The following is a 14,999-nucleotide window of genomic DNA, read 5'->3' on the forward strand; positions in this document are numbered from 1 at the left end:
TCACCAAAAAAAGTTATTAAACATACCACATATTTTAAGCTCTTTATTGAAAAAAAAGACCTACAATGTAAATCTTTCCTTCACTCATGTTGCCCGTAGTATAGATCAACGTCATTAACAATCAACAAGTCCCTATGCCCCCTGCCAACTCCTAATGCCCCAGGCCAGGAAAGTGAGAAAGAGGCTGTTTTCCACATAAACATGGGGGCTGGGTGCTTTGCAAAGCAGGTTCTCCTCTGGCAAGGTACCCTTTCCTTATTAAGGGCATACCAAACCTTAGCGAAGGGGTAGGTATCCCCTGTAACATTGACAAAATATAGTGTCCATGAAAACTGGGGGGGGGGTCCACATGCTGTTTTATTCTTTCTTTTATATGGGAGCCCCCCTATAAAATTATATCTATCTATCTATCTATCTATCTATCTATCTATCTATCTATCTATCTATCTATCTATCTATCTATCTATCTATCTAACAATTCCAAGCATCAGTAAACAGCAGAAAATGACAATTTATAAAACTCATCAGAAAGCAGTTGTGAGACTATACTTAGAAAACTCTAAGTGGCTGGTTCAGCTAGTAGGTTTCCTAGTTCAGTAAAATAAAGCAAATTAAATATACAATGTGTTTATTTGCTGTAAAATCTGGATCATCTTGTTATTAGACAAACAAACATCTGTATGCTTAAAAATGACATACATAATCTCCTCCTCTTTAACTAAAGCATGGTATTTATGATTTTAGATATAATGTTACTAAAAAATAATTCTCAAAGCTACAAGATCTAGTTAAACATTCAGTCCTCAGACTTTCAGTTTATTCAGTAAGGCAAACAAAATATTGCAGAGCAAAGTACAATGGCTGACATCTATTGATTAGATTACATGTAAAAAAACAAATTCTGCCACTACATCATCTTTCAGGCAGACCTGGTGGGAAAGTCCATACAGCCCTATGGACAGGCAGATATAAATGGACTTGTATCCCTTTACAGCCACCTACCTCTGGGTTGCCCAGGTACGGAAAAAAAAAAAACCCGAAAAGGACATGACGGTTAAGAGCTAGTCCATTTTGATCAGGCTGCCCATAGAGCTGTCACGGGTCTGCCTGTGTCCACCGAGCATAGACCAAGGGAATGGATGTCAAAACACTGACATTTTACTCTTAATCTCTGATTCAGCAAGAATCTGCACATGGATCCCCTGCTGATCGGAGAGGACTGAGCTCCATGTGAAAGGTGCCTACTACCACACTTTAACAGCTTCCTGACCAGCCGCCGCAGTTATACTGCGCAAGTTGGCTCCCCTGTGCGAGCCGTTGTAGCTATACGTCGGCTCGCAGGGTAGGGATGCCGGTGCTCGTGGCCGACGGTCACGATGACTGCCGGCCACGATCGATCGTGAAGAGGAGAGACAGCACAGGGACGAGTGTGTGTAAACACACACTTCCCTGTTCTGTTCTGACAGGAGTGACAGATCGTGTGTTCCTATTAGCTAGGAACCACGATCCGTCACTTCCTCCAGTCAGCCCCCTCCCCCTTCAGTTAGAATCACCTCCCAGGGAACACAGTTAACCCCTCGAGCGCCCCCTAGTGTTAACCCCTTTACTGCCAGTGACATTTTTACAGTAATCAATGCAATTTTATAGCATTGATCAGGAAAAAAAGCAGTTGAGTGAAGAAGTTGAATGAAAAGAAGTGATATGAAGAAAAGGGGGATGGAAAAAAGTAGGGGGGAGGAAAGGGAAGAAGAAAAGGAGGGGAAAAAGGGGGTGAGTTCTTCACTCAACCACTTTTTTCCCATCCACCACCGTTTTACCTTTCCTGCAATGAGTGGTTTGTGACCCTTTTAATTACACTGATACATGATCTTTATTTAATTAACTATAACTTTTTTACTCAGACTCATACCTGCAGTCATCCCCCTTGTCCGCCACGGGGGGAATTCCTAGTTCGGGCTGGTGGTTACGCATAGGCCGTGCTGCAGCCTGGTGGGCAATTTGATGATTATCATTTTATTATTATTGTGTATATCCTGCTGAACCTTACTGTGTGCAATCCTGAATATGTTGTATTCGAATTGTGCCTTATTTCATCATTTATTTTATAGATTAGTTCTCCTGAAGAAGCGGTCACCCGCGAAACTATTAAAGAACCAAACCAATTTTGAGAATTGCTTCAACAGCAGATACTTGCCGGGAGTTCCCTGGGTATTTGCTATCTGAAATACAATTTCTTCTTTATTGTTGTTTTAAATATATCCTGTATGTCATTTTTATGTAATCAATTGTTTTTTATATATTATTTATCTTATCTGTTATTAGTACCGAGATAGTCCATCACTTTTTTGAGTCTGGGATTAGAATCATGGTCAGCTTTAGCTACTGTTCAATTTTCCCACCCTCATCCCCCATTTCTATATAGTAAAAAATAATGCGTTTTTTTTCAAAATTGTCGCTCTGTTTTTGTTTAGAGTGCACAAAATAAAAACCGCAGAGGCGATCAAATACCACCAAAAGAAAGCTATATTTGTGGGAAAAAAAGGACATTAATTTTGTTTGGGTACAACACTGCACGACCACGCAATTGTCAGTTAAAGCGACATGGTGCCGAATCGCAAAAAGTGCTCTGCTCAGGAAGGGGGTAAATTCCTCCGGGACTGAAGTGGTTAAGAAAAAAAGCTCAATATTTCTGTAAAGATATGTTATCTCATACAATCGCTCTGCTTATTTAATACGGTGATGCAAAGTAACCTGTGTCAACTAATTAGATGTGCTTCTTTCCCTCAGTTGTATCAAGTATACTTAAATTTGTTTGGTTACTATAGTCTCCTTCACTGTGAATATAGATATCGTTCTTTGCGCTGCCTTTTTAAATGAGCCCAGTTATATGTGTCAGGCACTTCTTTCTTCAGATCGCATTATACATACTTCTGCAAAGTACTGAGGCAGATCCAATAAATGAGATCTGCTGATGCTGCCATTTTCAAATATTGAGAAAACCAGGCCACCTCACAGACATTTTAATACAATGTCCCAAAACGAAATTAAGAAAAGAAAAGGTAAAGTTGCATATTATTGCTTCTTGCACTGTAATAAAATGATTAAGCCTGTGATTGTGTAGTTTAGATTTGTTTCCTGACATGTGATACATTATACCTAAATTCTTTTAGTTCCTGAGGTTATATTATATTTTTATTTGCAGGCACTGGACTTTGAGAAAACAAGGATGTACACTTTGAAAGTAGAAGCTGTCAATACATATGAAGACTCCAGGTTTCACTACATGGGACCCTTCAAGGATGATGCTACTGTCAGAATTTTGGTGGAGGATGTGGATGAGCCACCAGTGTTCACCAAATCAGCCTATGTACTTGAAGTCATGGAAGATGCCAAAATTAACACTCCTATAGGAACAGTCACAGCCCAAGATCCAGATGCTGCCAGAAGCCCTGTGAAGTAAGCATTAGAAAAATGCACATCTATTTCCTTGTAATGATCAAAGCTGCAAAATATTGTATTGTTAAAAGCTTTGTAGATGATGAGACTAGAATTATCAAAGGATGTTTTAGTTTAACCTTTTAGCTTGATGTGTCATTCATGCAAATGGATTTTATGGAGTTCTGTATTTTTACATTGTTTTATAAGTTCAAACCCATGTGAGCAGCAAATATATGATGGTATAAGTCTTTTTTAACATAGCTCATTCTGCACTGGAGATAGAAAGGTGAAAAATACAAGATGAATTGACTAAAAGCCAACTAAAAGCCATATCTTTAAACTTTTTGTTTTATTAATGCCTAGAACAGAATGTACTACGTTTTGTGATAAGGCTATGAGATTAAAAGGTGGTTGCATCCCTCCCCCTCCATCATTTTTCAGTTCTAAGTTGCCCAGATAAAAATGCAGCTCTCGTTGCATTATAAAAAATTACCACTGATGTCAGCCACTATCACTGTGTCATTGGTTGTACCACTCACCATAGGAGGCTGAATTCTATTCTATGGGGAGAAAATCAGTTGTGTTTTAATAAACAAGTATAAACAGGTGAAGTCATACAGACTTATTTAGCAATAAACTTTAAAGATTGCACTGATACAGTGATTTCTTAGCACCCAATCAGATTTTGTATTGGAATTACTAAAAGAAAAAATCTTAGTAGTCAATACAAGTACATACACTATATTACCAGAAGCATTGGGACCAAAAGTATTGGGACACCTGCACATGAACTTTTTGGCATCCCAGTCTTCGTCTGTAGGGTTCAATATTGAGTTGGCCCACCCTTTCCAGCTGTAACAGCTTCAACTCTTCTGGGAAGGCTGTCCACAAGGTTTATGAGTGTGTCTATGGGAATGTTTGACCATTCTTCCAGAAGCACATTTGTCAGGTCAGGCACTGATGTTGGACAAGAAGGCCTGGCTTGCAGTCTCTGCTCTAATTCATCCCAAAGGTGTTCTATCGGGATGAGGTCAAGCCTCTGCGCAGGCCAGTCAAGTTCCTCCACCCCAAACTCGCCCATCCATGTCTTTATTGTATTGTGCACTGGTGCACAGTCATGTTGGAACAGGAAGGGGCCAGCCTCAAACTGTTCCCACAAAGTTGTTAGCATAAAATTGTCCAAAATGTCCTGGTATGCTGACACATTAAGAGTTCGCCTTAACAGGAAATAAGGGGCCAAGCCCAACCCCTAAGTAACAGCCCCACACAATAATCCCCCACTCCAAAAAATGATTTGGACCAGTGCCCAAAGCAAGGTCTATAAAGACATGGATGAGTGAGTTTGGGGTGAAGGAACTTTACTGGCCTGCAAAAAATCCTGACCTCAACCCAATAGACACACTCCTAAACCTTGTGGACAGCCTTCCCAGAAGAGTTGAAGCTGTTATAGCTGCAATAGGTGGGTCAACTCAATATCGAACCCTACAAACTAAGACTGGCATGCTATTAAAGTTCATGTGCTTGTAAAGTCAGGTGTCCCAATACTTTTGGTAATATGGTGTAGTTTTGTATAAATCTCCTTATCTTTATAAATGATCCCCTTTATTGAAATATCATTATAAATTAACTGTTGCCCTCTTTAATAAAGGCTAATACAGTCATATTTTGATCCAAGAAAAATAGACAAGCAATTTTGGGGATCAGAAAATAATCTTTTTTGTCCTATGTGACAAAGTTGGAAACATTTGCTTTGGGGAGTTCTCTGATCCTGTTAAAGGGAGAGTATAACATTTTGGGTTAATTTTATTTTAGTTGGTTTATTTCTAAATATTTACGCTGCACCTTGTTAGATTGTTAGAAGAATCCGATGCCGGCCAGGATTCTCACTAGGGATGAGCCCGATTTTCGTGTCAAACTTAAGTTCGACTCAAACATCGGGTGTTCGCCGAAAGGCGAACATTATGCAGTGTTCGTGGCAAATTCGAAAGCCGCGGAACACCGTTAAAGTCTATGGGACACTAACATGAAAAACCAAAAGTGCTCATTTTAAAGGCTTATATGCAAGTTATTGCCATAAAAAGTGTTTGGGGACCTGGGTCCTGCCCCAGGGGACATGTATCAATTTTCGGGAGCAGTGATTTTAATAATGCTTAAAATGAAACAATAAAAATGAAATATTCCTTTAAATATCGTGCGTGGGGGTGTCTATAGTATGCCTGTAAAGTGGCCCATTTTTCCTGTGTTTAGAACAGACCACAGGAAAAATGACATTTCGAAAGGAAGAAAAGTAATTTAAAACTGATCGCAACTGTAATGAATTGTCGGGTCTCGGCAATATAGATAAAATTCATTGAAAAAAATGGCAGTTCAGTCCATTACCAGACCCTTTGGGTCTGGTATGAATATTAAGGGGAACCCCGAACCAAATCTTTTAAAAAAAATAGTGTAGGGGTCCCCCCAAAATCCATACCAGACCCTTCAGGTCTGGTATGGATATTAAGGGGAACCCTGCGCCAATTTTTTTTTTTAAATGGGGTAGGGGTCCCCCTAAAATCCATACCAGACCCTTATCCGAGTACGCAACCTGGCAGGCCGCATGAAAAGATGGGGAAAGAGCGCCTCCCCTCCTGAACCATACTAGGCCATTATGCCCTCAACATGGGGGGGTGCTTTGGAGAAGTATTTTTTTTTCTTTTTTTGGCTCATCGGGGCAGCGTTAGATGGATTTACATCGCGGGACATTTTTATTTTTTAATAAAGGACTTGTACCAAAGTGTCTCTTGTCATTTTTACTATTTTTGACACTTTTTTTGTGAATTGGTAGGGGTACAATGTACCCCTACCCATTTACATAGGTGGGCTGGGATCTGGGGGTCCCCTTGTTAAAGGGGGCTTCCAGATTCCGATACGCCCCCCGCCCGCAGACCCCCACAACCACCGGGAAAGGGTTGTGGGGATGTGGCCCTTGTCCCCATCAACATGGGGACAAGGTGCTTTGGGGGTGACTCCAAAGCACCCAACCCAAGTGGAGGGCATGTAGCCTGGTACGGTTCAGGAGGGGGGCGCTCTCTCTTCCCCCCTCTTTTCCTGCGGCTTGCCAGGTTGCGTGCTCAGATAAAGGTCTGGTATGGATTTTGGGGGACCCCACGCCATTTTTTTTAATTTTGGCGCAGGGTTCTCCTTAAAATCCGGATTTTGGGGGGACCCCTACGCCATTTTTTTTATTTTGGTTCGGGGTTCCCCTTAATATTCATACCAAACCCAAAGGGCCTGGTAATGGACTGGGGGGAACCCATACCGTTTTTTTCAATGAGTTTTATCTATATTGCCGAGACCCAACAATTCATTACAGCCGTGATCAGTTTAAAATTTTTTTTTTCCTTTAGAAATTTCATTTTGCTGTGGTACTGTTCTAAACATGGGAAAACTGTGCCACTTTACAGGCATACTATAGACACCCCCCAGGCACAATATTTAAAGGAATATTTCATTTTTATTGTTTCACTTTAAGCATTTTTAAAATCACTGCTCCCGAAAAAACGTCCGTTTTTAACACTTTTTTTTGCATTGATACATGTCCCCTGGGGCTGGACCTGGGTCCCCAAACACTTTTTATGGCAATAATATGCATATAAGCCTTTAAAATGAGCGCTTTTTGATTTTTCATGTTCGTGTCCCATAGACTTTAACAGTGTTCGCGTGGCTGAGGGGCTCTGGGAAGTCTGTTCTGAGTGGAAAACTGGTTTCACAGTTTTCTCCAGGATAGGAACTCCATGATTGGGGCTTTGTAGAGACTTGGCAAGGATGAAGCCTCAACCTTGGTCTATGTTTTAATGGTGAATTACCACCACTTGCTGATTATGCAAGTGTGCACAGGTGTTATGATGTACAGTTCAAGGCTCCTCCCTTAAGACTCATCATGTTCTGTAAACAGTGGGATTCTTAAAGCATAGCTGACTCATGCTAATGATGTGAGAAAAAGATTGGAGTTCTACATACTGGTAGTATAGTTGACTACATAATATAAATACACAATATTTCATTATTACCAGGGTAAAAATAATGTTTTTCTAATTGTATTTTTAGTCTCACAATGAGCAAAGAAACCACTATATATTCCCTTTACTTATGTAAATAATTATATACAATATGCAGATACAAGAGCAAAAAGCTGATATAATCTTTGAACTCACGCTGACTTTTAAACACTTAGCAACTTTTTTGGCCATTTTGGAAAATTGCTTTAGTCCATAGCAATCCGTTACCCACAGTTTCTACTATTTCCTGGTCTCAATTGGTCAAGTGATTAAAATTGGGATGCAAAATGACTTACAAATAGGGTTGAGCCGAACACCCCTCGGTTCGGTTCGCAGCAGAACAGGTGAACAGGCAAAAACTTTGTTCGAACACGCGAACACCGTTAAAGTCTATGGGACATAAACATGAATAATCAAAAGTGCTCATTTTAAAGGCTTATATGCAAGTTATTGTCATAAAAAGTGTTTGGGGACCTGGGTCCCTCCTCAGGGGACATTTATCAATGCAAAAAAAAGTTCTAAAATGGGCGTTTTTTTCGGGAGCAGTGATTTTAATAATGCTTAAAGTGAAACAATAAAAGTGAAATATTCCTTTTGTACCTGGGAGTGTCTATAGTATGCCTGTAAAGTGGCACATGTTTCCCGTGTTTAGAACAGTCCGAGAGCAAAATGACATTTCTAAAGGAAAAAAAGTCATTTAAAACTTGTCCCAAGCCGTGTCTTGTCATTTTTACCATTTTGACACTTTTTTGTGAAATGGTAGGGATACATTTGTACCCCGTTACCATTTCACACAGGGGGGTCCCCTTGTTAAAGGGGACTTCCAGATTCTGAAAAGCCCCCCGCCCGCAGACCCCACAACCACTGGGCAAGGGTTGTGGGGATGACGCCCATGTCCCCATCAACATGGGGACAAGGTGCTTTGGGGGGCTACCCCAAAGCACCCTCCCCATGTTGAGGGCATGTGGCCTGGTACGGTTCAGTAGGGGGGGCGCTCTCTCATCCCCCCTCTTTTCCTGCCAGGTTGCGTGCTCGGATAAGGGTCTGGTATGAATTTTGGAGTGACCCTCACGCCATTTTTTTTTTATTTTAGCACAGGGTTCCCCTTAATACCCATACTAGACCTGAAGGGCCTAATATGGAATTTGGGGGGACCACCACGCAATTTTTTTTTTTTTTTTAATTTTAGTTCGGGGTTCCCCATAATATTCATACCAGACCAAAAGGGACTGGTAATGGACTGGGGGATCCCATTCCGTTTTTTTTAATGACTTCTTTTATCTGTATTGCCGGACCCGACAATTCATTATAGCCGTGAGTAGTTTTAAATGACTTTTTTCCTTTAGAAATGTAATTTGTTCTCGGACTGTTCTAAACATGGGAAACACGCGCCACTTTACAGGCATACTATAGACACCCCCCAGCTACGAAATTTAAAGGAATATTTAACTTTTATTGTTTCACTTTAAGCATTATTAAAATCACTGCTACCAAAAAAATGGCTATTTTTAAAACTTTTTTTTGCATTGATACATGTCCCCTGGGGCAGAGCCCGGGTCCCCAAAACTTTTTATGACAATACCATGCATATAAGCCTTTAAAATTAGCACTTTTGATTTCTCCCATAGACTTTTAAAGGGTGTTCCGCGGCTTTCGAATTTGCCACGAACACCCCAAATTGTTCACTATTCGGCGAGCAGGCGAACACCCGATGTTCGCTTTGAACATACGTTCGACGCGAACATCGGGCTCATCCCTACTTACAAATCTCTTTTAGCTGGCATTGTGACGCTTTTGACCCAGTTATATAGTTTTGATCATTTGGTTAAGAAAAAAAACAGTGGGTGGCAAATGATTGTGAGTAAAGGTCGATTGAAAGCTTCCATGGCTACTTGGCTTACTCTACGTCCAGAATTTGAACTCTAAGTTCTTAAGAATCATTTATTTTAATTTGTATTTAAAATTGGTAAACTAACAGCAGTGCTTACTTTAGCTTGATATCTTTTTGTGCTCTTTATCATTGGAAATTAGTGAATTGGTAACATGAGGTCAGATTTTGTATTCTATTATATTTATCTATCACAAACTCCAAGTTTCATTAAAAAAAAAGAAAAACATCAAATGCGCAAAAGTGTACTTGCATGCATATTTGGCCTGGCTCGGTGTCCAAGAAAAGCTTTTTGAGTCAAGAATACTGTATAGACTACTAGTGATGGTGGTCATACTCTTTCCAGCCCAACACTCAACAGTCTAAAACATCTTATTTAAAGTTAAATATAGTTATTATTGATATTTTCAAGAAGGAAAGCTTTACTGTGAATACCATCAATGTCAATGCAGTATGATTCTGGAGAAAGGAACACAGAGATTAAAATGAACAAGATCTAAATGCCAGTACAACAATGAAAGATGTTCCAAAACATTAAATCTGAAAACATTCAATGCAGTCCCACATCATAGGGAGTGTTGTAATAATAACTGGTTAGAAGAAATGCCAAACATAAGCTCCTAGTGGAAATAGAAGAAAGAAAAATAACGTAAGAAAGAGAAAAAGAAATATAGAAGAATGTGTATGGAGAAAGTAAGTACATGTATAAGAAAAGGGGATAAGGGAAAGAGATCATAGAAAGAAAAATTGTCCAGAATAATGTGGTGTCAATTGCAGAGGCAATGTAAAGTAATGTACACCAAAAAAGAGTGTAATTACAACCTCTTTGCAACTCAGGCACCTGATTCAGAGTAAGAAATCTGACCGTCCATTGTTTAACCACCCCAAGACCATACACTTTCCCCTCTTTTCTGCCCAGGCCATTTTTCAGCTTTCAGTGCTATAACACTTTGGAAGACAATTACTTAGTCATGCAACACTGTACCCAAATTAAATTTTTATCTTTTTTTTAGATAGATATAGCTTTCTTTTGGTGGTATTTAGTCACTGCATGTTTTTTTCTTTGTTTCTGTTATAACCTTTTTCAAATACATCTTTATTCATATATATCATATATCTAATTTCTTGGGGCCCTAAAATGCCAATACAGTACAAATACCCCCCCCAAATTACCCCTTTTTTTTGGAAAGTAGACAGTACAAGGTATTTAGTAAGAGGTGTGTTGTTGAGTTTTTTGAAGTTGTCATTTTTTGTCACAATTTTTTGGAAAATTAAGAAATGAAATACATTTTTTTCACAAAGTTGTAATTTTATTTCTCACACAGCAATAGCATGCTTATAATAACACCTCAAAAAACATTCTGCTACTCCTCCCAAGTATGGAGAAGCAACATGTGTGAGACTTTTCACAGCCTTGATGAATAAAGGGGCCAAAAATCCAAGGAGCCCCTTTAAAGGCTTTCAAGGAGCATATATTACACCTAAATTACAGATCTAATTTCCTGATTATCTATCACATTTTTAAAGGCCCTGGAGCACTAAGCTAGTGAAAACACCAACAAAATTACCCCATTTTGGAAAAGGAAACACTCAAAGTTTTTTTCGGAAAGACATAGTGAGCCTTTTGACATTTTGCCACAAGTCTTTGGACAATGCAGTGAAAACAATTAAAGTGTATTTTTTTTTTACACAAAGTTGTCAGTAAATAAGATATAGCTATCAAACATCATAAGCATACTTAGAATTACAACCCAAAACACATTCTACTGCTCCTACCGAGTATGGGGATACCACATGCGTGAGACTTTTTCACAGGCTAGCCACATAGAGGCCCAAAATCCAAGGAGCACTTTCAGGGCATAGGGCCAGGGGCTTAAATTATGCATCTAATTTCCTGATTACCTATCAAATTATTGGAGGCTCTAGAGCACCAGCACCAGGACAATGGAAACACCCACAAAATGACCACATTTTGGAAGCCAAACACCCTGAGGTATTTTCTAAGAAGCATGGTGAGTCCTTTGAAGACTTCATTGTTTTGCAACAAGTTTTAAAAAAATGCATAAAGAAAATGAAAAATATTTTTTTTACACAAAGTTGTCAATTTAAAGCGAAACTTCAGTAGTTTTTTCATCTTTCCATCTATTAAATCCTTGTTGTTTTAACTTTGGATAGTAAAACATTTTTTTTCTGCCAGTAAATACCTTATACAGCCCACTTCCTGTTTCTTGACTGGTAAAAAGCCTATGCTTATGACATCATGCACAGCTCTCTCTCTCACTCTTGTGAGAGTTTGCCAGGAAGGGAGGGGGTGAGTCATAAGAAGGTCAATGAGAGCTGCAGAGCTGGAGGTGTGCCTCTGTGTATCTGTGTAAATCCAGAAAGTGAACAGGCAGCAGCTTCAGCTGCCCACATTTAAAATGGTTGCAGCCAGACTCAATGGATGGAGATTTCTACAGCATATTTAGCAAGTACAGAATCACAGTATATATAAAATAATATGCAAAGTGGTTGGAGGGAAACTTCAGAATGGCAAAGAGGTTTTTATTACAAATTATGTAAGCAGACTGCAGTTCCTCTTTAATAAGATATTTCTCACTCGCAGCATGGGAATACTTAGATTACAATCCAAAACACATGCTGCTACTCATTCTAGTATGGTGATACTATATGTGTAAGGCTTTTTCACTTTTTGGATTGATTATATATCGGATATTGTATCTTGTGTATTACACAAATCATTCAATTGTATGAAAACCAATGTACTGGAACGGTCACCTCTGTACGAGTAGTCAGGGATATAGTTAATAGTAGAGGTACACATGAGAAGTTTCTCTTTACCCAACCCAGCGGGCTGAACAATAAAAAACAGACAGATCGTCATGCCAACATAAGCAATGTTAATGCGGTGATCTCCCCCGCTGTGCTATTGTGTTCTGGTAGGGGTAGTGACCCCCCCGCCCTGCCAAAACACACTGATCAGTGCTCACAGTCATTGGCTGCCAGCTCTGATTGGAAGTCGGTCAAATGCTGGCTTTACAGCATGACCTTCAACAGAAGCCAATCGTGCAAACAGCTTCTGTTGGATAGAGAGCTGTACATATGGGCTGAAAGTCAGCTGGTTCCTGGCGAACCAACTGTTTTCAGGTAATTTTTAGCCAGCACAACTTAAGTGTAGAATCACCTATAGCTGGTGGGCTGGGACTGGTGTGGTAGTGACCAGGGACAATATGACTGGTGTGGCAGTGATCAGGGACACTGGTGTGGCAGTGATTAGAGAAAATATGACTGTTATGGCGGTTATTCTGAAAAGTATGACTGGTATGGCATTGATTAGGGACAACATGACTGGTGTAGTGGTGATCAGGGACACTGGGACTGGCCCTGTACCATGTGATCACTGTGACCAATCACAGAGATCACAGTAGTAAGCAATGGCATCATGAATGACAGCCATTGTTTACTACTGGACACAAGATTGCTGTAATTGGTCACAGAGATCACATGGTACCAGGGAGGAGCACAGTGGCCCCCGGAGGCACACATAAGGCGTGCTACTAACAGGACATATGGAGGGAAGGCCGTTAAAGAATTTATCCTTAGTGTTTGTATCGAAGGCCTTTCTCATAATTTTGTTTATTATGTTAGCCCATTTTATCAAATGAGGGGGTCTCTGTAGTCTTCCAGTAGAACAGGGTCAGTTACCTACCGGCAGATAGAAAGAGTTTCAGAAGTTGTGATTTTTGGTAGGCCACTAAGCTGTAATAATAGAGCAATTTTAGAAGACGGAGGTAGTGGGTTACCATATAGGTAAAGATATCAAGGATCAATTGCCAGAAGGGACGAATCTTATCACACTCCCGCCATATATGGATATATACCAGTACCTCTGGCTCTGTGACACTTCCAACAATTTTGAGGTACAGAAGAAAAAATGTGATGTACAGAGACCAAACAGGAAGAATTTATGCCATTTTTCAGAGGTAATCTTGCAATCTAGCTCCCCTCCCTGCTCTAAGCTTTCATAAAGAGGAGTGTTTGGTTAAAGTGTTTTTGCTGAAGTGTTTTATATAATTTAGATAACCTATGTCTAGGTGGTTCCAAGAGAGCACATAAAAGACCGTGAGTGCACGTTGGATTAGTCTTGTAAGATGGAGTTTTTTTTTACAATAAGTGGTCAGTTGATGTTGTGTGAGCCAGTCAACAGTTTTAGTTGTAAGGTTGGTTAAAATGGATGGTAGTCCGTAACGAGGCAGAACAAAGTGTCTTGCTTGTAGCCAGGAAGAACATGAGACAATACCACCAACAAGAGATACAAGGCCGGATCCAATAGTGGTATTAATGGGCTTAGGTCAGAAGATTGAGCGCGAGACAATGTAGTTTAATAACATATACATCACCACTGTAAGGGGTGAGAGTCCCTGGAGGGTGTGAAAAGAATGTGCAAAACCCCAAGGTAATGCTCGTAAGTCGATAGGGGACATATCAGTTCTATTAGACTCTAAGCCTTTGAACTTGGTCTTGAGAGCCAGTCTAAGATGTGGGAAAGTAAGAGTGCAAATTCTTGTAAGGCTGCTCCACCTGTAAGTTTGGGTTTACACAGAGTTTTTAGCCTAAGCCCCAGTTCTCACTGCTGTGACTTGTCATGTGACTTGAGAGTTTAAAGTCACATGACAAGTCGCACCCCATTAACGGCAATTGAACCGTTCTAATCTGTGCGACTCAAGTCGCTCCGACTTACATTGACTTCTGTTAAAGAAGACATATGCAAGCCGCGATGAAGTCATGCAGGGATGTCGGATTCAATGTCGCAGTGTGAACAAGGGCTTAGTCTAAAGAATTTCTAGTTGAGAGACTAAAGACTGGAGAAGTGAGCTGGGATGGCCATCCCCAAAAAGGTAATACTCATGTGTTTCCATTGGAAAGGAAAAATTAGTTTGAAAAAGTGATAAAGAAGTAGGGGAGAGATTAACATTCAGAGCTTCAGTTTTGGACATGTTGAACTTAAAATTACTAAACTGGCTAAAGCTTTTAGATTTGGATATAAGAGAGGGTAATTAGATTTGGATATAAGAGAGGGTAAGCTAATATATGTTTGCTGAATGTACAACAATAAGTAATATGCATAAAGGGAGAGTTTATGATGGGTGGAAGGGGTAGAGCTCTGCTTAATAGAATCATTTTTTTCAAATGATTTGAGCTAGATGTTCAATAACTGAGACAAAAGAGCAAAGGAGACAGGAGGCATCCTTGCCTTGTACTAATGGAAATCTTGAATAGTTGGGATGCTGTACCATTTACCAGATGTTAAAATAACAAGATTCAAAATGAAAAGACACTAAGTAAAGTTACATCGTTGCTTCTGCAAGAAAAGTAGAATGATTACATAGAAGATGTGCTCTAGACAGGAATTTTCCAAAATAATTGGATCAGCAGTACTGGGTGCATTACCTTCCAGAGTTACCGTCAAACACAGATTATATCTGATACGGCGACCAATTAGCCCACTTACATTTGAAGATGTGCTTGGTATCCTTGAGGGTGTGGTGTACCTTTTCCATCAGTCTAATGGATTCCATGCGATGGAGCACCTGTGACCATGAAACAGAATGACATCGCCAGTTTAGGGAAATTGC

The 14,999-nt window shown here is 39.9% G+C and overlaps 1 protein-coding gene across 3 annotated transcripts in view; it reads left to right on the plus strand.

Moving 5' to 3' along the window:
* LOC141144830 (cadherin-6-like) overlaps positions 1 to 14,999 on the plus strand; it is a 599,167-nt gene that overhangs the window by 466,384 nt on the left and 117,784 nt on the right. For all 3 annotated transcript variants that reach the window (XM_073630891.1, XM_073630890.1, XM_073630889.1), the window contains one exon: positions 3,203 to 3,456. In XM_073630891.1, the coding sequence (XP_073486992.1) occupies positions 3,203 to 3,456 (254 nt within the window). The remainder of the gene's footprint in view (positions 1 to 3,202; positions 3,457 to 14,999) is intronic.

Source organism: Aquarana catesbeiana, linkage group LG05 (assembly GCF_042186555.1).
Source record: "Aquarana catesbeiana isolate 2022-GZ linkage group LG05, ASM4218655v1, whole genome shotgun sequence".
Lineage (NCBI taxonomy): Eukaryota > Metazoa > Chordata > Amphibia > Anura > Ranidae > Aquarana > Aquarana catesbeiana.